Here is a 24630-nt window from a genome sequence, read left to right on the forward strand (position 1 = left end):
AGCCTGGTTATTGGTCTCTCTAAGAACATCATGCAAGCAAGCATAACTAATTCTCCGCCACAGGCTTGATTTGTATTATATAACCCTTCCACATGAGACCCATTATAATCATAAGAGGATGTGACTGTCCCATCCCCGTGTGTGGACACGTCTTGGAAAGGCGCTGCAGTGTGCCGCCACGACCACGACCCATGAAATCATATCTATTGTTAGCAGCCAGAACCAAATAAATCAGATGTTTCACCGTTACTGTACTTTCACTCCTCAGAAATACAACCGAGGAAATTACAATTTTAATAAATATGGCAAATCACAAAATATTCCACCTAAAATATGATTCAGATTCAGTACAGTATATACTGAACATGATGAATGTGTGAACATAAACTCTGTTTGGTTTTAGCTCTGCTACTGAGTGACACAATTGGAAGATGCACAGCTGCCTTGTACAGCTCATCAAACACTTCTTAACACACGCTTCTTAAACCGTTTGGAACACTGGTTCACAGTAAAGCAAAGGCTGACAGAACACCAAAAGCTTAATGCAGTCTTATTCTGAGTGTGACTCTGCAACTACAGCTCATCTGAATGCATTTTCGGACTTGTTCTGCAGTGGTTTGGCTCAGCCGTGTGTGGCTGCCGCGTGGTGGTCCTCTGGGTGGGGGCTGCTTCCCCCAGCCTGCTCTGTGTGGGGATCGTCTCTCACTTTGACAGCGTGGAGGGCGTAGTTGATGGCAGTGCTGTCAGTCCAGCTCCAGGCTCCTGATACCGGGTTGTACAGCATTCCTTGGACAGACTGCACCGAGAAACCATCTGAGAGAAGATGAAATAGATGGGGTAGAGGCCAAAGAAGAGAGGGTATGACAGCAACACAAAAGACATACTTTGTTTTTTTATACCTATAATAGACATGGCATGCTAGTGCAGCTGACTATAGTAGCTGGTTACCACACTGAATATCCGCCTCTGAAGCTTCTAAAAAAAATAAATGAATGTGTATAAAGGAGAACCATTTCTTCTTGTCTTTTTAACCGTCCATTAGAAAAAATAATGACCCTAAATTTATCCTGTTTAGATAGTGAAATGTTGCTTTATTCAACTCCCATTTAGCGCTGGGAACAGAACGTGATGTCAGCTCCTGTAAATGATGAAATCCCCATCGGGGGTCGCTCGGAATGAGCCAATCAGTGACAGGCAATTTATTTTCTTATTGAAGAAAAAAAAAAACAACAAAGTGTTTGTACTGTGTGGAGCAAACACTTTCATTACCCCTGCAGTTAATAAAAGACATGGGCATAATTTGGAATCTCCCCAGAACCACTAAACGACATGTGGATGAAAATGTGCAGAAAAAGTAAAAGGTATATTAAATATGAATTGCTTTCCATGTCGAATTTGCATCTGCTGAACAGACTGTGATTTAAACCACTTGCTGATACTGACGGAGGCTTTTACATAATTTATATTTATTCCTACAGAGCAATTATTACCACTTGATAATCTGCTGTTTATCATTTACAGGGGAAATACTTGATTGTGTGTGATGTGGACATGAGAGGGACTTACTGGACTCCAGGAGGCGCTCCAGCTCTACAGGGCTGATGAACTTATCCCAGTCGTGTGTCCCGCTGGGGACGATGCGCAGCAGCTGCTCGGCCACAACGATACCCAACGCGTATGACACGTTGGTTTTATTTATGGTAGTGATGAAGAGTGAGCCGCCTAGCTGCGCGTACAGAAAAGGAACAGTTTTAGTTTATAAAGTATTAAAGATTTACAGTTTCTACTGGTAATATTGCTTCGGAAAACCTATTTCACAGTGACATCACATCCCTACTATGTACACAAGTTAGGGCTGCACGGTATGAGGAAAATATGCGATGGTGTTGTTGAATATTGCGATAACGATATTACTAAGAGATATTAGATTGTACTCCGTTCTGCTGCTGTAATATACTGGTTAAATAATACAACAAATTGCTTGTTGAATTAAAAAAAACTGAAAGGAAATTATTATTTTATTTAACAAACACTGAACTGAACACAAAAGGCAGGCACCAATACAAAAAAATGATAGTTACATTTAAATTTGTAGTTTTTATACGGATACCCTCTTTCAATTAACTCAAAACATCCCTGAGTGTCTTTCGCAATGTGTTTATTGCTGAAGTTGATATCGAGAGGACGATAAAAAAAAGGATTTGTTGTGCAGCCCTAAGACAAGTGAGGTGCTACCTGAGTCATAAGGGTATTTATAGAATGGATTAGATGGACAGAGTCCAGTGTAAGAGAGCAGGAAGGAGCAGTGCCAAACCTCAAGGTTCAACCTTTTCTACAGGAGGGGAGGATGAAGGAGAGTGGACAGGGAGAGACAGAGTGGAAGAGATAGAAAACACACGCGAGGGAGTGCAGTGAAATGAATGCAAACAATACGAGAAGTCATGCTAAAGCATCCCGGCATAGATGCCCTGAAGCAAGACACATTTTAAGGCTTTTCTTAGTAGAAGAGCAGAAGTGAGAGATTTGTACCAGAGAGAGAGAAAGACCAGTCTAGGGTAGCAACATTCTGGGAATATTCAAGGGGGACACTTTGCATGAGAATTAACAGGAATAAAAGGAAAACATAGGGTTTATTTGCTCAGGCTATATTTTTCATGTCATATACAGGGAGAAGCAAACCCTTTACCATACCATAAGAAGACATAATCCATCATTTTGCCAAATGCATACAGTGTGAAATGTGGCATGTGGTGAGTTAGCTAGCTAGCAAAGTAACTAATGGGTAAAGGCACTTAGTAGCTGACAATGTGGGCAACTGTGTGCAAACGTAGGGTTTAAAGTGAACTAAATTATAAAAGAAATGTTTTAAACTAAAGAATGAATGGAAAACCATAAATTAAAAACCCCTAAATTGCATGTTACTTTGCTTCAGGACACTATCTAAGCTGTTGGTTTACCGAAATATCATAAGAAATATAAAATATATTCACTCCAGTAATATAACCCCAACGTGCCTGAGAGCATGTAGTCCCTTGGCTCACACACTGCAGTAGTGTTGGCAGTAGTGTGGGCTGCACATGTGATGGGATAATGCACTGTGCATACAGAGAGTTGTACATTTACTGAATTCCTGTTTAATGGGATGCTGGCAACTGATCCGTACATGTGATGAAAGAGTGCAGTGGTTGCAATCCAATAAAATGGGCATTTTTAACCAAAACATGCCATAAGACCTAGTATTGCCTTTTATGGGTAGTTTTACCCCCAAATAAATTCATTATTAAAAGTAACAGATTTTAAATTTAAATTGTGCACACTTTGCAAACTTCCTGAGCTCTGCTTCCCATTGAAATCCCCGGACCCTTTGCAACCCTCGTGCAGATTAGTTGTCTTTGTCCCCTCCGGCCCACTGTCCTGGGAGATTACCATCATCTGGTCTCAGTATTGATGTACAGCTTTCACTAAAGCTCGTCAAGGTTCAACGCAACCCAGACGCACGAACGCACATGCTAACCCTATTCCCAGTGAAACAAAGCAGATGCAAACATAACACAATCATCATATTATGCACATTAGCATACGCTCAGATGAACACATACTGTATGGATGCAGAAATATGTCCCATGAGCTAACAGCTGGAGGAAAACACACGCTCCGTCCCGGCACACACCTTCAGCACTTGGTTGCAGCAGAAGGCGAAGGTTTCCAGGTCGGCCAGATGTTCCACCACCTCAGAGGCTACGACCGCATCGAACTGGCCCGCCCCCTGCTCCTCCTCTGCCTCATCCTCTTCTGCTGCGAGCTCCTCCAGAGTGCTGGCCCGGTAGCAGACCCGCTCACAAAGGTCCGGGTCAATGGATGAGTGCAGCTGGGCTGTACCAATGCTGTCGCCTACTGGATCTATACCCAACACATTAGCTCCCAGGCGGCCTAGAGGCTTGTGAGGGAGAGAAGGAGGAGAGAGGGGAAAGAGAAAAGTCAAAACGAGATGTACTGTATGTCAATTTCTAAAAGCAATTCCATACTACAGTAGAGCAACATTAAGCTATAAACTATATTCCACATTATAGAAACGTGTCTTTAGCTCCATCCCATAGTGTAAAATAACAATACAAGACAAGTGATGAGGACAAACAGCAGGAACAGCGGATAGTTAGCTGCTGTTCCTCAGACTACATTTCCCATAAACCATGTTATGGTCTGTGATAAAGAGGATATTGCTGCTAGTCAATTCAATTAGTCTCCAAATTCAACATTTTACTAAGGCCTAAGCAATGTCATCTTTTTTTTTTTATTACAGTCATTACATGTCATAACTATGTAACCTAGAATGGATCAAGGGCACCAACAGTTTGTAAAAAAATAAATATTAATAATAAGTTATGACACCATTTTACAGTTTTTATGCACCAGAATTATTTTAGCAGTTTTTTTTAGTTTTGTTTTTACAATAGGTTGCACACATTTCTCTATGTCGAGTTCAATTTTCCAAAACTCTTGAGCAGTTCTCATTACCAACATGGAGCTCAGCATAGCAGCTAAAGTCCAAAATGCACTAATGGACTTATCATATACATGTCAGCATCAAGTTATGTACCAGAACACTGACATTTGTCTACCAACAGTAACACTCGGTCACTCCTTACACAATGATCTAACAAACACTAACACCTGGTAGCATTACAATATGGGTTATGGTTGTCTTTGTTTTTATTTATAATCATTTTTGTTGTTGCTGTTTTTGCATAGACCAAGATTCCATTACAGCAAAAAGAATGGCATCTCTTTACTGCATGGATTGTGCTACCTCACAGTATATGTTACAGAAATTAATCAGAAATGCTGCAACATGTTCCAGTAGGGTTTTATTCTCAACTAAAGTCATTCCAGTAATGCAACACGAAACAAACATGTACAGTATCTCACAAAAGTGAGTACACCCCTCACATTTTAGTAAATATTTCATTATATCTTTTAATGGGACAACACTGAAGAAATTACACTTTGCTACAATGTAAAGTATTAAGTGTAGTATATACAGCTTGTATAACAGTGTAAATGTGCTGTCCCCTCAAAATAACTCAACACACAGCCATTAATGTCTAAACCGCTGGCAACAAAAGGGAGTACACCCCTATGTTAAATTCCCATAGAGGCAGGCAGATTTTTATTTTTAAAGGCCAGTTATTTCATGGATCCAGGATACTATGCATCCTGGTAAAGTTCCCTTGGCCTTTGGAATTAAAATAGCCCCACATCATCACATACTCTTCACCATACCCCCACATCATCACATCCCCTTCACCATACCTAGAGATTGGCATGGTTTTATTCCAGTTAGCCTAATAGCTGGTTTGATTTGCATTGAGAGATGATTTTATGGAAAGTACCCCATGCCAATCTCTAGGTATGGTGAAGGGGATGTGATGATGTGGGGGTATGGTGAAGGGTATGTGATGATGTGGGGCTATTTTAATTCCAAAAGCCAAGGGAACTTTATCAGGATGCATAGTATCCTGGATCCATGAAATAACTGGCCTTTCAAAATAAAAATCTGCCTGCCTCTATGGGAATTTAACATAGGGGTGTACTCACTTTTGTTGCCAGCGGTTTAGACATTAATGGTATTAACACTTAATACTTTACATTGTAGCAAAGTGTAATTTCTTCAGTGTTGTCCCATTAAAATATATAATGAAATATTTACTAAAATGTGAGGGGTACCTTACTTTTGTGAGATACTGTATATATACACACTATACATACAGGGTACATACAGAGATAAACGGGGCTAGTCTTCCTATCCACATCACACCTTGTGTTTTTTCTTGCAATACACCAGGTAAACAATTTTTGTTTGCATGTCTCTGTAATGTTAGATTTTTAAATAGTATGTACATGTGCAAAATGGACTTTAAATACACAGGCTTGGTGGTGGTTGAGTTTGAGTGAAAACCAATGCATGAAATGTAAATGATGTGGACACTGAATGCGTTTTGTGTCAAAGCAATGAAAAGTGATCCACAGTTTAGTCCACAATGACTGCTGCTGTACTGAGTGTGTGAAGTGCTCAGAAAGCGTGAACTCTGTATAGAGAAATGTGTGTTGTGTAAAAAACTTAACAGCATTTTAGACCAGGTAATAAACATCACAAGTGGTTGGTTGAATGTGAACAACAATGCCCTCTTCTGGACAAACGTGAACACACAGGCCTGTGCGGTGAGCTGCACATGCCCAGGGGCCGATCTCCGCCCTACCACAGCTGATCCCTTCTGATGGGAGAGGGCTGTAGTGACAAGACACCCAGAGACGCAACCACAGTTGCAATCTTAACAGACACACTGTTTTTGTGTGTATCTGTGTCTAAATATGACAGCCTGTGTGACAGAGCCATACAAGTACAGGACCTGATTTTGTCTTGTATGTCCTCCGATCAAATAAAGGCAGAGACAGAAGCCCTGTCCTGGCTGCCCAGCTTTCAACACTAACAAACAGATAAACAAGTTTAAATGACCGACTGTCCGCTCCACCACACTGAGACCAGTCAAATCAAAAGGGCAGCAGAATTAGGCTGACATTTAAATGTTTTGTTGGGCACTGGTATGTATGTGAAAGGACTGGCACTATAATGCACTGAGAGCAGAATCTTACACTGAAACAGACCGCTATCTGGAGGGAAAAGAACTCAATGTGACGTGAAAGGTAGCAACTGAAACTATTGGGAATGGACAGAGGAGGGATAGGGGCAAAAGCTATTTTTGTCTGCATGTCCTTGTTCAAACTGGATCTGCATCTTTCTCACAAAAGACACCCACTTACCTCTGTGAGCAGGCCTCCTCCACAGCCGACATCCAGTATTCTGAGTCCTCTGAGAGGTTTCCCAGGGTGACGCACTCTGTGCACATTCAGCAGATTATCCCTGAACAGGTAAACCACAAGTGGGTTAAATTTCAAATAAAAAGAACGACGCATTACCCCTCTTACTCTCCAACATACATCCATCATGAGGGAAGATGTGTGTGTTCTTAAACATCCACAGCCTAATGCTGCTAAGCATAGAGAGGTAGGCATATGGAAGGTTGGAGACCATGAGAATCTCTTCATTTTTGCTTACACCATCCACTGTCACAACCGTCTTCATTTCACCGTGGGCTACAGTGTCTGCCAGCTAACAACCACAAATATCCTCTGGCTACAAATTCATCCCAAGCTCGCTCCTCTGTTCCTTCCTTCCTACCTTCCCTCGTGCACTGTCTGTCGACTGTCTGCCTCAGGCATTAAACATGCAGAACAGGCCGAGATCTGGGTATGCATCGTCCTCATTATAGCTCTGCTGGGGTTTAGGAGCATCCGTGCAAACAGTGAAGGAGAGAGGATTAGGTGTTGGCAGACATCCACCTAACTATCTCCCAACCCCACCACAAGCACAGAAAGACGCAAACAAAAGCTAGTTAGCCACAGTTAAGGAGTGGAATGTCAAGCCATCTCCACATGAGGAACTATTACTCGCTTAAGAACTATTATGCCAGCAATGACAAAATAATACTGACTTGTCAAATTACTGTGAAAGTGTAGTTATAAAATAAAGAGATTTTTTAAATTTACATGTCATTCTCTTTCATTTGAAATCCAAAACCAGATTTCTAATGGCATTGTTTTAAGATTGCTGCAAGTATGGATGGTAGTTTTCACAAGAGTTTCAATGTGCTGAACTATTATGGCAAAAAAAGCCAAACTGACTTGCTAAATTCTTACCTTTAGACAGAAAATGTGGTCAGTTAAATACAAAGTGCAAAACACTAAAGGCTTATTACTAAGCGTACAGAATCAAGTAGGGCTGCACGATATGAGGAAAATATCTAATTGCGATTATTTTGACTGATAATGCAATATGATTCACGATATTGGAGGGAATGATCGTTTTTGTATCATTATTCACATTTTCACTGAAAATGATTAACATTGAAAGAAATTAAAATGATTATAGTGTGATTTTTGTGAGGATCTGTACCAAACAAAGATTTTTTCTTTAGTCTGTAGGATAGGATGTGTAGGCCGGGACGTCTCTGCAGCACCACAATACTTCATTCAGAATGGTTTGACACATATTTTGTCAGTAACAAATATTGCGCCCCCCCCCTGCTATTTGGATCTTTGCACTAGTCCATATTGCGATTTCGATACAATTGCGATTAATTGTGCAGCCCTAGAATCAATGCTTTTTATGAATGTAGGATTTACTGTAGGGCTGCTTGATTATGGAAAAAAATCATAATCACAATTACTTTGGTCAATATTGAAATCACGATTATTTAACACAATTACTCGTTGACTTTTGGAAAGATGTTGCATTTATTGAACACCTTGAACTTAAATTTTTTTAATTTTACTTCATACTTTTCCCATTTGGACCATTGAATTCCCCTTTAGAACAAAAGACAAAGTAAGAGTTTACTTGCAAAATGTAATTGGCAAAATAATAGTTTTTCTCAATTACACTGTTTTTGTCATTGTTAAGAGCCGAAATCGCGATCAAAATTTGATTAATTGCACAACCCGAATTGACTGTAGTGTAAAGTGGAACTCCAGACTCCATTCACAGTAATGCGGCATATTCAATAAATTGAAAGTTTTCAAAAGTCCGGATTGACTGAATCACTGTTAAGATTGCCGGAGTCTCAAAGGGTGAACAGCAACAGTAGCAGTGGTGCTGCTGCTGCGTCTCATTTAGACACACCCTTAGGGCAGACTCACATCGGGCAAATCAGCCACACTCAGACATACACTGGCACTCGATCTGTCATGCTGTCACCACAAACACACATCATCCCCACCACTACCACCACCACCAGGACCACCGAGGGGGGAAGGGCCGAGCAGCAGCGGGCTCTTGGCTGGATGGGTAATGTCGTGATTATCTGGCGGGGGCCCCTGCAGCAGATCTTACCAATCAAAACAGACGCAGCCACGAAACATGTAGGCTACCGATGTAGCGTTGGGGCAGTGGAAAACGCTGCTGAAAATGTGCTGATGTGTGGAGGAATCCTGTCACTTTCAATTCATGCCACTTCAATGTATCCCCGATGTGTTGTTTTTGCTCTCAAATACCACAAGGCTGGATCTCCTCCAGGTTATGTTTTGACACAATTGCTTGACGCCTCTGCCTATCCGTCCAGCGTTGACAGTGACTTAGGGGTGACTTTTTTTTTTTTTTTTTTTTTAAATATGACTATTGACATGCATATTAAGTACAAACACACACCGTATGAAAGGCACCCTCAGGTCATTCATGGCATGGAGGGCTGCGAATTCTCCCTGTTCGTCCCACCACTTGCTGGCCAGAGACTGGAACCTCCTCACCTCATCGGGGTCCACTGTGGTCTGGGAGGCTGACCGAGCCCTGCGCATGGTAAAATAGACAGGACGACATCAACAGTGCACAGGCCTAAACACAACACCTAATACAGGGGGACACACGACAGCCAATGACACATACCCAACATCTGGATGTGGGTCTGGCTTGTCAGGCTAGGAATGCAGCCTTTAAAAACTAGGGAAAAAGACAACACTTAAGCCATTTACGATTTTACGATTTCCAAAATCTAAGACGATATCTAGTCTCATATCACTATATCAATATAATATCGATATACAGTATTGCCCAGGCCTATTTTCAAATATTAAATGAATCGCAAACTATTTTGATATTCGATTAATCAGTTTCAGTCATTTTTCAATTAAAAATTCTCTGATGTCAGCTTGTTAAATGTGAATATGTTCTAGTTTCTTCTCTCCTCTGTGACAGTAAACTGAATAGCTTTGAGTTGGGGACAAAACAAGACATTTGAGGACGTCATCTTGGGCTTTGAGAAACACTGATCCACATTTTTCACCATTTACTGACATTTTATGGACCAAACAACTAATTGACTAATCAAGAAAATAATCTAACTAAATCTATTTAGTCATTAATTTTTTTTTTTAAACATTTGTGGTTTTAGCTTCTCAAATGTGAGAATTGCTTTTCTCTTTTATATCATTGAATATTAAACATGTTTGGGTATTCTCTTGGATAACACAAACCATCTGAGGCCACCCTGGGCTCTACGAAACTGTTTGTGATAGGCATTCTTTACAATTGTCCGACATTGTTTATAACAATTGATTAATCAGAAAGGTCATTGACAGGTTAACCAATACTGAAAGCAACTGTTGGTTGTAGTCCTTTAGCCTTTATTTATTCAGGAAAGCTTCTCTGATCACATTCACAGGAAGCTGCTCAGTACAACCAGTCTGATCTGCTGAGGGCCAGCACAAAGGGGAATATTTATTTTATTTTTTATTTATAGTGTTTATTGATCCCCAGTGGGGAAATTACAATTTACACTCAGTTTTTTTTTTTTTTTTTTTTTAAATCACTACACACAGGCCTGAAATACACACACATGCTCAGGACCTATTCATGCACAAATGGAGAGATGTCAGAGTGAGGGGGCTGCCAGTGCTGGACCAGGGCCCTGAGCGGTTGGGGGGGTACAGTGCCTTGCTGAAGAGCACCTGGCAGTGCCCAGGAGGTGAAATTACTAACTTCTTCCCCCGGGACTACAAACGTTAAACTTCACAACAGTCTCCTGCTCTCCCTCTGACAGATTACATATAGACTCAGCCAAAGTTGAAAGTCTGGCACAACCACCTAGCCTCGTGAGACCGTCCTGATCTTGCGAGCTCCAGTTTTCCACTCGCAGATCAGTATGGCATCTTGAGACAGAGAAAACTGACTGTGTTGGTTGGTTTTGAGGCGGGTTTAGGTGTGACGCAACGAGAAGCATCTATCACCAGCATAGGTGGTGATAGACAGACATGGTTTATCCAATCAGCTAACCAGTAGTTTCAGACAGCGGTAGCCCTAATTCTGTTAGCCGCTCGCTAATGCTTTTTTCTCTTGGATCCTTCTTTTGGAATATGGACCGGGAACCTGAAATGGTGCCTTTTATTCGTAAATTCTCGTTACACAAACGGCAAATATCCTTTACCGATATGTTGCTTGCTTGCTGAGCTACCAAGCTATGCTTTGCCTGCAGCAGCAGAGGTAGCCTGGCTTGTGGTTGTATTTTCATACGCTTCGTTGATCTGATTGGTTGATTTGGCCCGTCTATCACCAACATAGGTGGTGATAGACAGATGGTTTATCCAATCAGCTAACCAGTATTTTCGCCCCTTCCCAAAAGTTCTCCAATGGAAAGTTCCCAGATGGAATGCCGAGCAAATGAGAAGCAATCCATCTGGAGTCAGGTTAACAACCTCCTCCCATAGGCCCAAACTACATTTCTGTTAACCTTTTCCTTGACGGGGTTACAGGTGCATAGCATTGGCTACAGACACACAGGATATTAAACCTGCTTTAAGCTCTTTGAACCTGTAATTGTTTGTCCTCTGTCACTAACAGACAACTTCGCAAGCTCTAACTTGAAACACAAAAATTGATTTAAAAAGTTTTTTTATTATTAGAACTTTTAGGGGGGCTTGGGCCCCCCTAAAAAGGGTCTAATATCGCCCATGCCCCAAATATGAAAAGTATTAGCGTGGCAGGTAGAAAGACACAACGTAGATAGAAAAGCAGCCACAAGGACGTTCCAAGACGAGTGGGTTACATGCAGTTCTCACCACTATGGCTGCGAGCGAGCGTGACATTTTAAGGCAAGTTAACGTCAACTAAGTGGAAGCTCTGACTGTATTGCGCTGTAAAGTGTGTCAATGCGAGACTTTACCTGACGTGACAGGGCACGGTATTTTTCCGGGTATTCAGACAGGCGCTCCTCTGCAGCCACAGTGTCCGCTGTTTACACACCGCAGTCCAGCTAAACCCGCTTCGCCCTGCCGTACTCTGGAGCCCACCGCAGGCAGTGGCCGTCTTCCGGCTGTACAGCCCTAACATGAAGCGACCAAACTTATTCGCGTACATGCTGTCGAAACAGTTGTGCAGCTAGCTACTGTAACGTTAAATGAGTACACTCAAAGCATCTCAAACGGTTGCTGGTTCACTGCCATGAATGTGTTGACTGCACTTGAAATAGTGCACCTGTCTTTTCTGCTCGGGGAGAAACGTCGCACGCTTTAGTTCCTATTGTCCCGACACTTGTTGCAAAGTACCAACGGGAAACAATTGGAGGAAGTGTTGTATATAGCATTTTATTGTGTAATGAATGCCTGATGACTACATTAACATTGACAATGTTAGGGTTCTGTTATGTGACATAACTCATAATTACTGCTTAACTAGCTACAGGCTTTATGTAAGTTTCAGAATAACGTTATCCATGCTGTATGGTGAACTACGCCATCCAAGGTTCATAAGTTGTCATCCGTTGATAGTTCGTCGTAATGGCATCTTTCTTTCTAAACATGTACCGTATCTTCTAATGAGAAATTACACTAGCTTAAAGCAGCTTATTTTAGAGGAAAACCCTTCAGCTGCACTGATGTGAATGGATTGACATTTTCTGGCCCTTTAAGAGTTTGGATCTCTTAATGTTGACTTACAAATGTAACATTAATCCTCATGATGTGTTAAGAGAGTTTGCTGTTAAATGTAGCATTATGAGAAAAGAGACAGGGAGGCAAGACAAGGAACAAACAGTTTTATTGGACATTTACAATAATGTTTGGAGAAAAAAGTTAATCCTGTTACGGTTTAAAATGGTACAACTTGAGTTTTTAGTGTCCACAGAGTCTTATTAAGCTTTGCATAATGATACAAGTGAAAACTCCTACCATTCAAAAAGTCTTGTTCTTCAGTCACACTTTTAAAAATAACAACATATTTACAAAGATGAAAGATGTATGGGGGGGGGGGGGGTTCACCTACACAACTGCCTCTATAATGAGACAAGCCTGCTCAACTCATGGAATTTAAAAAAAATGGTAACGTGCACAGATCAGGAGGTTAACTGTGCTCCTCAGCGTCTGCTACGACGGGAGGGGGATGTTGACCTGAAAGAGAGGCGTGGACATGACATTAATACTGCACCAATCACACTCACCCACGCAGACTACAATACACAAACATGCACAACCCCCCCCCACACCATACATACTGTACTCCCAGAGTACAAAACTGTTCATAATCTCCATAAAAACTAATGTTCTGCAGCCCTCCTCCCTCCCCTTGTGCTACCAAACAGACTCTACTAAGACAACAGCGGGGAATTGTTGAGACTTCATGTGACTTGTTAGAAATTCAGAAATGGCAAATTTGCATTTGATAGATAAGACATGAAGCATTAAAACCCTTTATTGCATCAGACTTGACTTTACACAGTTACGCAGAAGTGACTGCATCTGACAGTACATTTTTATAACATACAGTAAACAATTTGCCTTTTTAAAGCTATTGCAAATACGTTGATTAAAGAAAGGACTCCAGAGAAATCACAATGAGACATACAATGAAAAACATACAGTAGGGAAAAAAGAGAAAAAACGAATACTACCTTGATCGCGACTTAGACTTGTGTTTGCGGCTTGCCTTCTTACCAGACTTGTGAGATTTTTCCGTCGATCTTGAGCGACTACGTTTGGATTTTTTAGATTTCTTTTCCTTGCTAACTTCGGGGCTAGGGGATCTACTCGAGTCCGAATCGGAGCGCTTCTTGCTAGCTTTGGCGGAGCCCTTCTTGCTGGCTTTGCTATCCTGCCGGGAGTGCTTGTCACTCTGGGAGTCCGTGCATGAGTCACTCTCTCTCCTTTTCTTCGATTTGCCATTCTCCTCCGTAACTACAGAGCTTCCTTTCTCCTTCTCCTTCTCTTTGGCCTTTGGCTTTTCCTTCTTTTTATCTGACTCTTTCTCCCTATCCTTATCCTTCTTTTTCTTGTCTTTCTCATGGCTATGACTCCTTTCCCTCCTCCTCTCTCTGTCTTTGCTGGAGGCCTTCGGCTTGTTTTTGCTGCTACGACTATGACTGCCGTCTCTGCCATCCCGGCTCTTTTTCCTTTCCTTATCCCTCTCCTTCTCCTTTTCCCTCTCTCTGCTGCGACTGCGGCTGTCTCTGGCCCTGGCTCTGGCCCGGTCTCGCTCTCTGGATCTGGATCTACTCCTGCGGCTCCTGCGCTCCCTGGAATCACTGCGATCTTTCCTGTGGCGGCCTGACCTCTCAGCGCTGCTGCGCCTCCTGTCCCTGCCCTTCTCACTGCGATGCCTGTGGGAGCTGTGGCTGCGGCTGCGCCTGCGGGCCTTGTGGGAGGACGAGCGGCTGCGCCTCCTCTTTCTCCGTGGGGAGGAGGATCGCGATGAACTGCGGGACGATGCAGAGGAGGAAGACGACGAGGAGGAGGAAGAACGACGGCTGCTGTGACTGGAGGTGGAGCGGGAGCTGCTGCTGTGTCCGTTGGCCGGGGAATGGCTGCCGCCTCGCCCGGATCGCTCCTTCCCTCTGCCCGAGTGCTTGCTCTCGCTACCCTCCTTCTCACTACGGGACCTACGCCTCTCTACCAAGGGCTCCGCCTCCCTCTCATTTACTTCCTGTTTGTGTGGATTCTCTGGCTGGCCCTCATCATAATCCCCCTTTTCTCTGATCAATCTCTCCTTCACCATCTCTTCTGTAGAAACAAACAAAAAGACTCATTGAAAAATACACAAGGAACAACGTGACATCATGACGTCACACGTAAACATACACGCTACTTTCTAAAGCCAAGTGGCGTGTTATGTGTACGCATTTAGAGCTATCTGCGTCTACGTCGTATCCAGCGGACGGGTTGCAGACTGATCTCAATAAGTGGCGTATCTATGACACGCCAATTTGTATGCCATTTTGGCGTGTTATCAAGACGCATAATCGCTTCAGACAGTTGGGTTTAGGAAAACAATAACAGGGTTGGGTTTAGGAAAAGAAGAACGGGGTTGGGTTTAGTAAAAGAACTGGACGGTTGGGTTTAGGAAAACAATAACAGGGTTGGGTTTAGGAAAAGAAGAACGGGGTTGGGTTTAGTAAAAGAACTGGACGGTTGGGTTTAGGAAAACAATAACAGGGTTGGGTTTAGGAAAAGAAGAAAGCGACGGTTGGGTTTAGGAAACGTGGCACGATCCCCGGTCTCCTGGGTGAAAGTCCTGTGTTGTTTGACCCATCCACCACCCCGGCCAACCTCCCTACACAGATTTTCAGGCTTTCATACTACTCGCTACGGCGTACATTGACCGGCGTTGCTAAACATGCTAAAAAGCGATTATGCGTCTTGATAACACGCCAAAATGGCATACGAATTGGCGTGTCATACATACGCCACTTATTGAGATCAGTCTGCAAGGAAACATCAGGTGCTGTAATTAGAGTTGCTCCGATGACGACACCAGTACCTGGAATGCCTCGGATCCTGCCTAAATCGCTGGTATCAGCGAGCCAATGCACCAATCCGATACCGCGTCATTTAGCCCGAAAACAAACAAACTATGAAGTAGTTTATTTATGTTCTTTTTTCATTATGACTGACTGTCAAACTAGATAATAAAAGAAAGTTCTATGGCATTCATTCTCTGCATGTGTTTGTTCATGTTTTACAAAGGGTTTAACCTGAGCCAGGCCGTACGACGACGATAGCAATAATATCACATCCATACAGGGATAGTAATATACATCTGTTAAAAAGAAGAAAAAAAATTAGATGTATGTATATATGTATTAAACGCACTGGTATCGGATCGGTACTCTAGCCTAGGTATCAACTGTAGTTGAAATGACTTCCCAACTTTCACACTTATTACGGTTGCAATCTTGAGTGATGTTCAAGAGGAGATCAAGTCAGCACTAACTTCGATCACTTAACTCCTGGTCACTGTGAGCATTTGCACGGATTTAAATATATATTCCAGACAAGTATCACCACCTTCCTTTGTTGTTGGATTGCTACTCCAACATTAATGGAAACAGAAAAAGCCAATTAATATGCAAACGTAAAAGTTGTAAAATATGCAAAAAGTTGGGGTAAAGTTCTTCCGTCATGTTCATTTTGGTTCAGTGTTGTATCACGCCGTTCAACCATTTTGAGGCATTAGAGTCAAGCGATGTTAGGGCTGCACGATTATGGCCAAAATGATAATCGCAATTATTTTGATCAATATTGAGATCACGATTAATTATCACGATTATTTGTTGATTTTAACCTAAAGAAATTGTATTGTCACATAGGCTAATTCTAACTGCTTTCACATCCATATTGTGCTATATTCCTCCTATGTTGAAGGATACTATGAAGGAGCCATTTCAGCTGTTGTGCGACCGCGTTCCACACATGCGTGTTTGCCGTGAAAAGATACAGGCAACGCAATTTTCTGTTCACGTTAACGGCGCATGTGCCCGGTATCTACCGGACAAAATAGCAACGCGGATTACGGTGCCACTTAAAATGTCTGCATCTGTCTGATGCTCCAAAACGGACGTTAGAGGCAACAGAAACATCGCTGCATATGACGCTAGTAAACACTAATAACACGTTACACAGCAGCTAACGTTAGCCTACCGTTAGCTACAGTAAACACTAATAACACGTTACACAGCAGCTAACGTTAGCCTACCGTTAGCTACAGTAAACACTAATAACACGTTACACAGCAGCTAACGTAGCCTACCATTAGCTACACGACTAAAATGCTGACAGCTAAACGGTGTAGTGTGACTGTATTTCACTGTAGAGGACTCCAACAGTGGGACGTACAACAGTCTGCAGCTAAAGCTATGAGCTAACAGACTCAAACTAGCACTGGTCACTGCTGTGGTCTGAAAAACTACACAGACGGGACTAAATGTTGCGTTTACTGGTAAACTGGTAAACCTCGTGACGACTTATGACCGACTGCTATCTGTTGTGGAATTTTCCTCACGTTACTCTGTCCTCTGTGACTGTCAACATCTAAACTAAGCTGCGCGGTGCAGGGAACAGCTCTGATTGGCTCATGGAGGCACGTGATTAGATAGTGGTTTACGGCGCTTTGGGGGGAGAGAAAAACGTATATACGGAGCGTTCTATGAACGGAATGACGCATTTTAAATATCGCTCGATCACGTGAATTTGATCGTGGGAAGCCAAAATCGTGATCGTGATTCAAATTTGATTAATTGTGCAGCCCTACGCGACGTAGCGTTGCTCCTTGTGTCTTACCACGTGCAAGCAGAGCCTCCTGTGCTTGTTTGTCTTGCAGCTGCTGCGTCTCCCGCTCTTTGCGGCGGAAGGCGTCCTGCTTCTCTCGGATGCGGTGGCGCAACTCCTCATCGTCGGTGTCGGAGGATTCAGACCCTCGCACGCTGCGCTCATCCTCGTCCTCGCTCTCATCCGAACCATAGTCACCAAGCCCACCTGCCACAACAGAACCCCCGCGTTGTTGAGTGTTGGTAAGGACGAGGAGATATAGTCTCACAGTCAGGCTGCACTTTTGAAAGCCCCCAATCCCAACCCAAAGTCCCAGCGAAAGGCACTTAATCCTGAACAACTTTATATTTCACACCGATAACCCCTTTAAAAGACAAACTAATACATATAATCCCTCAAAGAAAAACTAAACACACTTTTGTCTTCAAGAGCATGCTTCTATCATCAAGAGTGCAAAACTAAACCCAAATCCATCATTGCGATTCCCCTAAAATTGGAACGTGTATTCGGGCGTATAGGCTTGTACTAACAGCTTTTCCCATGTTCCTACTAACACCCTGCCATTAATTAAAAAATAAAAATAAAAAAAAAAAATAAGTAATTTCCTTCCCTCCCCCCCAGTGACAGAAAAAGGGATACTCACTGAGACCAGTCAGAGAAGCCAGTGCACTTGACTGTGCCAGCTGTTTTGCAGGAGCTTTGATTCACATCAACAACAGGAACAACATGTTAAAACACATTTTCTCAAAGGCAAGAGAGTCGCTAGAGAAGGGGAGGGGGGTCACAGGTAAAGCACTATTCACAAGAGCTGCCATTGGTAACAAGAGAAAAGAAATAACAAAACAAAAAAAATGGAGAAAAGAGAGAGGGTTAAACAAAATTCTGCCACACAATCCAAGTCAAACAGTCGGACGGGAGGGAAAGAACCAATCTGTACTAATGCACATGTCACTTCAATGGAGGAAGTCACTGGTTATCTACAGGTGGAAGCTGGTCAGATTCAATGCTGAGACTTGATTCACTCGTATCGTACAGTCTTTCAGCAGGACCTTCAATGCCATGTACCAGAAGACCACGTTTTCAAATACTGTTTGTGAAAAGCACTGCTCTGCTCTCTCTCTCTCTCCTCCTGATGCATTAGCAGAGAATGGTTGAATATATGCATATCAGATATACTCCCATGTTTGCCGCTCAATCACCCTAGCTTACAGGGCATAATTGAGTTTCATTTAAAGAGATTATTATGCACACATAAAGAGATTCTCTTCAGATTTAAACACAATGTCTTGAGGACAAGCATAGATGATGTATGAACTGGAAAAGACAAGAGCAGACCTCGAGTGGCTCTCCGGTGAGTCTCTTTGGCCACATGCAGGATCTCTTCATTAGTGACCTCGAGAAGGATCTCTGTCAGTAGGGTTTTTGTGATGATCATCTAAAGACATACACATATGAATGCCATTATTTTCAATAAACCATCTCCGTCTCCATGCAGAAAAGATCTGAATGGTCAAACTAACCAGCTGGAACTCCTTTTCCTCCTCCGTCATTTCAGGTTCACTGTCCTCTGCAGGAGGCGATGGGCTCCGACCTGAAAATTCTTTCTTGATGGAGGCCTTTTCTTCGTTGTCGTCATTCTCCTCATCGTCACTGTCCTGATGCATACAGAAGCATATTTATGTTTATTCAACAAGCGCCAAAGTGGGCATCATTTGTGAAGGCAATTGCTGCTACAGTCCTGATTATAGTACCAGAGAAAACGGTTCATGCCGCTGGAGGTCCTTTCAACACACACACACACACACACACACACACACACACACACACACACACACACACACACACACACACACACGCTGTTTTTCAAAAAGGTAACAATTACTGTCAAGAACAAAAACTGAGTTGCTTACAAATTTACTCTTGCGGGGCATACGTGGCCCATCACCTCCCTCGTCGGCCTCGTGCTCTTTGCCGTCGTCTTTGGCCATTTTTGCACGCTCCTTCTCCATTCGTTCTCGCTCCAGCTTCTTCTGCTTCTCTCTGTCCATCTTTTCGAGCCCCTCCCGGATCCATGCAGGTAGCGTGCGCCTTTTTACCGCATCTGAAGGTGAAATATCAGGTCAAAGTGAGTTATCAAAGTACTGCCGTGTTGCCGCTTTTGTAATCTACTATGAGAATATCTGCCAATGTACTTTCTGCCGAGTGACTAACTGCTCTAATGTTATAACAGTACTATCACTTGAGAGATAAAAGGCTGTTGCAATGTTACAGACTTTCACATACGGTAGTGCAAACAGGTAAGGGATGACAACTAATACATAATACTGCAAAATGATACTGCAAAATAAGTATGCAAAAAATACTTATAACAGTAATGTACATCTAATCTGGCATGCCTAGGTGCAAGTCAATGTTCATACTTTGTCATAAGATTAGGAGCATTATTTTATGTTGCACAAAAAATAAAGAGAAGTCACCCGCTTTGAGGTGAACAAACACACTCACCTAGCAGGGCTGGGGCCTCCTGTTTGACAGGGAGCTGGATAGGGGATCTGGGCCGCTCTCTGAAGCCGGGTGGTCTGGTATCTCGTCTGCTCTGAGGAGGACCCTGCCAGTATGGGGAGTGGAAGCTTGCGGGTGTGGGGGCGAAGGATGAGGCGGCTCCATGCTGTGGAGAGACAGCACAAACTGAAAATTAAAAAGGGAGTTCAAAGTACAGAAGGTCCTCTGTTAGCTGTGTGCGGGGTTGTTGTTGCCTTTCCCCAGATTAAGTTAGCTGACATTCATCCATCATTCCTGACTGGGCTAGAATGTCTGTTTGTTTGTTTGTTTGAAAGAAAGAAAGAAAGGAAAAAAATGCTAATAAATCATAAACAAACCATGCTGGATCCTCAAAAAGCCAACACTTTCCTCTGCACCTCATCAAGAAAGCAATGACTGATAGCTCTAGATGCTGGGACCCGGCACAGTTTCTATGGATTGTTCCTTCTTGTGTTACTTGGTTGTCACACTAAAACCCCAAACGCTTCAACAGTTTCTACTGTAGCATCTGCATACCTGATAATCAAACTGGTTCATGGCCATGGGGGCCATGGCGTAGCTGTCGGGCTGTGCCCCATACCCATGGCTGTTCTGGGGGTAAACCCCGTGGTGGGCTTCAGAGTTGAACTCCACGCTGTCCTGGCTGTTGCTGTCCTCGCTGGGGTTCACCACATCCATCGGTCCGGACCCTGGGGGGATCCAGGGCTGGTCAGGGGGTGGAGGAGGAGGAGGGGGTGGAGGAGGAGGGGGCTGGCCATGCATTCCCCATTCTGTTAATGACAACATCATTGATAAACCAAAGATGAAGCAATGTGTACACCTTATGTTTGTTTTTTTTCTTCTCAAGAGGGATTTAGTTGGTATCCAGTAGGGCTGAAAGATTTGAGGAAAATATGCTATAACGGTATTACTTGCGAATAAATAAACTGATTTTAAAGTGTACTCAGTTCTGCATTTCTGCTGCTTTCAGTATTCTGCAACAAAATTGCTTGTTGAATTTAAAACAAATGAAAGCAAATTGTTTCCAACATTATATTGAACAAGTTGGATATAAAAGGCACCACTAAAAAAAAGAATAATAGTTACATTTTAAAGTGCAGTTTTCTACTGGTTTCTTTCTTTCAATTAGCACAAAGAATCTCTGAGTGTCTGTCGCGTTATGTCGCAGCCTTTCGCGAGTTGCTTATGGCGCCAGTTGATATCGACGATAAAAAAAAACGATATATTGTGCAGCCCTAGTATCCAGCTGTTTATCCAAGTGCACAAATACACATGGGAGATCACATATCATGTCATAAATCACAGTAATTCTCTTCAGTCTAATAAATAATAGTAAGTCTGTAGTGAACCATTTTCAGTACCAAAAAAACCAAAGAGAACAGCAGAGAAAAGAAACTTGCTAAGATTCAAAGGGTTAAAATTGTACCTGGCTGCCACATTCTGCCGAATGCTGGGTCACCCTGGAAGGCGCCGTGGTTGCCCTGTCCAACTGGCTCAAGGCCTGGGATGCCCTGGCCATTAGGCTGAATGCTCTGCTGCTCCGTTCCCGTCGACTCCTTCTGGGCTATCCATGCTTGTGCCAGAGCAGCCCAGTCTACCTGACCTGCACACACCCAGAAAATACACCCAAAGAGAAGCTCTTACAGATCCTAGTGAAACTTGTGAATCAAGGCTGCTTGAGCAGTGGGAAGATGTGCAAATATGCCCTGCAGAGGCACATTTCATTTGACGAAAAAATGCGTTCATGGTGCATGTGAATCACTCACTAACCTGGATCTTGCTGGTGCTGGAAGGACTGCATCCACTGCTGCTGGCTCAGAGGCCACTGCGGCCAGGGCTGTCCTCCCTGGTCCCACATCACTCTCCTCTGGATTCACACCTGGAACATCCAGGCCGGCAAAAAGATTTAGATTTGCACCATCAGCATCTCTTTTGCTGACACGGAGAGAGCTGCTGCAGTTTGTGCGCTATAACATTACACCCGAGTCTGCTCTAACGTTAATGAGTGCTAACGTTACGTTACATCTAACGTTAGCTGACCCGGCTAGCGGTATTTAGAGACTCCCGTTAGCTGGAAACCATTTCCCCCAGTTAGCTAATGGTGGAAACAAACGCTATGTAGTATACGGGAACTTACTATGTCATTACTGACGCATGATGCTGAAATAGATTTGGGGCCGGTGAAATCCCAGCATCTAAAGCTAAAGCTGCCTGTGGTCATGCGATTGTGGGCTAACGTTAAGGGAGCCCACCCGAGCTAACGTGAGCTAAGCTAAAAAATAAATTAAAAGCTAAAAGATCGTAGCACCATGTTCTAACCGGGTGAACAAATATGCCTTTGCATTTAAATTAAATTCCACGCTGGCGGGAACGTATGACGGAAATATCAGCGTCGTGCTTTGAGTAACATAATGCCCACCTTTTCCAGACAGCTTCTCTTCAGTGCTGCGGTTCCAAATCAAAATGGCTGAACCAACTAGCTACTCGGAGAGGAAGTGTGAAACGAGGCACTGCTGCTGCTGCCTTCAGAGGCGGTCGGTAATATCACAACTCAGGCGTTTATTTGGTTATTATTTTGTGACGCTGCCTGCCTCTTAAAGCAGATTGGGGGTGCATAGTTGCACGTTCCTAAAAATGGAAAGGGGAAGAGGTTCTAGCATCTAGCTCAGGGGTGTATAGTGTATTGACATGTTTTTATTTAATCGAAAAAGTGATGTATCTTTGACTCAGTTATTGCATGTCTCATATGGTCTTCTCACTTAGTTTGGTCCACATAAAGCCCTGAAAAAGTGAGCAAAAAAGTTCCAAAGCCATCCTAGAATTTAGCAAATCAAGCAAAACAATGATTACATTTTCTAAGAGGGCTACCACACAGCTGACTCACAATAACCTGTTTCACAGCCGGAATATGCAAACTCTCTGGTTCTGTGGGAACTTCTGAGTCTCAAAGTCGGCAAATTTGCCAAATTCTGCTTTGAGTATAGCGTAATTGAAAGTTGAAAAACAGTTTCCCATGTTTTTGGTTTGGCGCACAACAAATTGATATGCGGGCCGGATCAGAATGTGCGAGGGGCCGGATTTGGCCCGCGGGCCTTGAGTTTGACACATCTCTGATTCTGTACGTGGGTGCCTTTGAGTCTAAAACACGTAGACGACCGATGTGTTCATTTTTGGGACTGGGAACATTTTGTTTCTCCTATTAAGCCACTCAATGTTTGGTCAGACGTGGATCCCTACACTGTTAAAATGTTACTTGTAGCATGTTGGCAAAATAAATGCAAAGTTAATCCTCGATGTTTTAGGGGTTAGAGCAAAACAAATTCAGTTATTAAACCTACATACAGTATACTGTATAGTCAGCGCATTAATTAATCAATCAATCAGTAGGCCTATGTTTAATGTGATTAAGTTATTAATCAATTCATAATCAGATGTATTGCCAAAGTTTAACGTTACACTGGTTGCAAGGGATTTGCCTTGGTGTATTTGGCGCATACTATAAACATAAACACAACAAAAAGAGAATAAAAAGCAAAGCCTACTGCTAACAGTCAAGCCTACATGTAGACATAAAGAATAGACACAATAAAAAGTAGCATAGCATATGTAAAAGGACACAACAATGTACAATAGGCCTATCTGTTTAGAAAGGGAAGAAGGAAGGCTGTACGGTTTTGGCAGGGTGTGCTAAAATATTGTTCAGGGAATTTGCAAAGTCTGTCAGTGGGGTCCCGGGCCTTGTTGATGAGGCCCACTAGTCGGACAGTAACTTCTTGTGGCATTATGTTTTGGTCCCGATGGACCACAGCCTCCCATGGACGTATTAACGCAGCCTGTTTGTGTCCGGAGTGGGAGGGATCAGACATTAGCAATTTGCATAGCTTTCCCCTAAAACGTGTCAGCCGGTGTCATCATTGGATTTAGTGCATTCGCCCATTATTGTAGCTAGTCTTGTTTGAGGGGAATTATGTAGCTAAAAAAAATCAGTTAGTTACACACACCTGTGGGCAGTATCTTTACCAACGAGTATTACTTTTCGCTATTGCTGAATTCGTTCTGAAGTATACGAGCGGCACGTACAGGCAGCATAGATCCATTCAGGTGCTAATGAGGTTGATAATAATGAGCACAACACTGAACAATTTAAAACGTGTATGACAGTCACTCAGGTGATCGATGTAATTATCTATCTTCTTATGATGTGGTCGATATCAGTTGCATGCCTGGGTAGCTCACCTGGTAGAACGGGCGCCCATGTGCAGCGGCTCAGGGTTCGAGTCCGACTTGCGGCCATTTGCTGCATGTCTTCCCCCTCTCTATTCCCCCTTTCCTGTCTATTAAAGGCTAAAATGCCCAAAAAATTATCTTAAAAAAAAATATCATAAATAAATAAGTTGCATGCCTGTATGCTTATACCTCCTTAATATGATCAATTAAAACTAAACTGTAGATGTGGGCCTTTTTACAAACACACAGACCCATATGAGCATTCAGCCAGCATTCTTGTCCATTACCATTAGAGCTCAGAGTTATACTTTTTAAGTGATCTACGCTGTAAAAATGGTAGGCCGATATTGTCAAAACTGTTATTATTAAAAAAAACTGATTTTGTGATTAGTTTCATCACACTGACATATGTCAAGTATTATATGTATTACCACTGAGGCTACTACTAAGCTAAAGAGCACCTTTGTCAAAGTTCTACAAGTTTTAGAGGAAGCGAGACATTTGCACCAGGTTCATATTTATTAGTCATCATCTGATTACTGACAAATATAATAAATTATTTTAGTGTTGGTCTCTTGCAACAGTACTTTGCAGTGCCAAACAGCATACAGCATTTGGACTCTAAATGTGTACTGTAATCCCATCTTGACTACAACATGATTAAAAAAAAAGCTTAATAATGTCATATTACATTTTTGTTAACAGTAAAACAAAGGGTTCATT

General features: G+C 42.7%; 2 protein-coding genes across 4 annotated transcripts; both read right to left on the minus strand.

Moving 5' to 3' along the window:
- Nucleotides 1–274: 274 nt before the first annotated feature.
- Nucleotides 275–12123, minus strand: coq3 (coenzyme Q3 methyltransferase). 2 transcript variants are annotated; one of them, XM_031322669.2, is made up of 6 exons: nucleotides 11769–12123; nucleotides 9263–9400; nucleotides 6820–6919; nucleotides 3671–3937; nucleotides 1567–1726; nucleotides 275–796 (listed from the first exon to the last, which is right to left on the minus strand). In XM_031322669.2, the coding sequence occupies exons 1-6, from the start codon at nucleotides 11960–11962 to the stop codon at nucleotides 744–746; spliced, it is 912 nt and encodes a 303-aa protein (XP_031178529.1). In that variant the 5' UTR covers nucleotides 11963–12123; the 3' UTR covers nucleotides 275–743. The 2 variants fall into 2 exon arrangements, with proteins under 2 accessions (XP_031178529.1, XP_031178528.1); XM_031322668.2 differs by having other exon boundaries at nucleotides 275–813; nucleotides 11769–12118.
- Nucleotides 12124–12623: 500 nt separating this feature from the next.
- On the minus strand, nucleotides 12624–22231 carry pnisr (PNN-interacting serine/arginine-rich protein). Of its 2 annotated transcripts, XM_031322644.2 has the most exons (12): nucleotides 22100–22231; nucleotides 21451–21559; nucleotides 21107–21283; nucleotides 20197–20450; nucleotides 19645–19807; nucleotides 19050–19240; nucleotides 18660–18794; nucleotides 18475–18574; nucleotides 17783–17836; nucleotides 17152–17346; nucleotides 13491–14595; nucleotides 12624–12990 (listed from the first exon to the last, which is right to left on the minus strand). In XM_031322644.2, the coding sequence occupies exons 2-12, from the start codon at nucleotides 21536–21538 to the stop codon at nucleotides 12957–12959; spliced, it is 2496 nt and encodes an 831-aa protein (XP_031178504.1). In that variant the 5' UTR covers nucleotides 21539–21559; nucleotides 22100–22231; the 3' UTR covers nucleotides 12624–12956. The 2 variants fall into 2 exon arrangements, with proteins under 2 accessions (XP_031178504.1, XP_031178505.1); XM_031322645.2 differs by lacking the exons at nucleotides 12624–12990; nucleotides 13491–14595; nucleotides 17152–17346 and having other exon boundaries at nucleotides 17689–18393; nucleotides 18443–18574.
- Nucleotides 22232–24630: the final 2399 nt, after the last annotated feature.

Source organism: Sander lucioperca, chromosome 10 (assembly GCF_008315115.2).
Source record: "Sander lucioperca isolate FBNREF2018 chromosome 10, SLUC_FBN_1.2, whole genome shotgun sequence".
Classification (NCBI taxonomy): domain Eukaryota; kingdom Metazoa; phylum Chordata; class Actinopteri; order Perciformes; family Percidae; genus Sander; species Sander lucioperca.

What these genes read in the sequence shown, in the direction of transcription:
- pnisr (XM_031322644.2), bottom strand. Translation starts at nt 21,538, where the DNA reads ATGTGGGACCAGGGAGGACAGCCCTGGCCGCAGTGGCCTCTGAGCCAG. An exon ending in CCAGCACCAGCAAGATCCAG is followed by an intron (nt 21,284 to 21,450) that starts GTTAGTGAGTGA and finishes GGGTGTGTGCAG; the next exon opens with GTCAGGTAGACTGGGCTGCT. An exon ending in TGAACCAGTTTGATTATCAG is followed by an intron (nt 19,808 to 20,196) that starts GTATGCAGATGC and finishes GTCTCTCCACAG; the next exon opens with CATGGAGCCGCCTCATCCTT.
- coq3 (XM_031322668.2), bottom strand. Translation starts at nt 11,962, where the DNA reads ATGTACGCGAATAAGTTTGGTCGCTTCATGTTAGGGCTGTACAGCCGG. An exon ending in GCTGCAACCAAGTGCTGAAG is followed by an intron (nt 1,727 to 3,670) that starts GTGTGTGCCGGG and finishes CTGTACGCGCAG; the next exon opens with CTAGGCGGCTCACTCTTCAT. An exon ending in GGAGCGCCTCCTGGAGTCCA is followed by an intron (nt 814 to 1,566) that starts GTAAGTCCCTCT and finishes ATCTTCTCTCAG; the next exon opens with ATGGTTTCTCGGTGCAGTCT.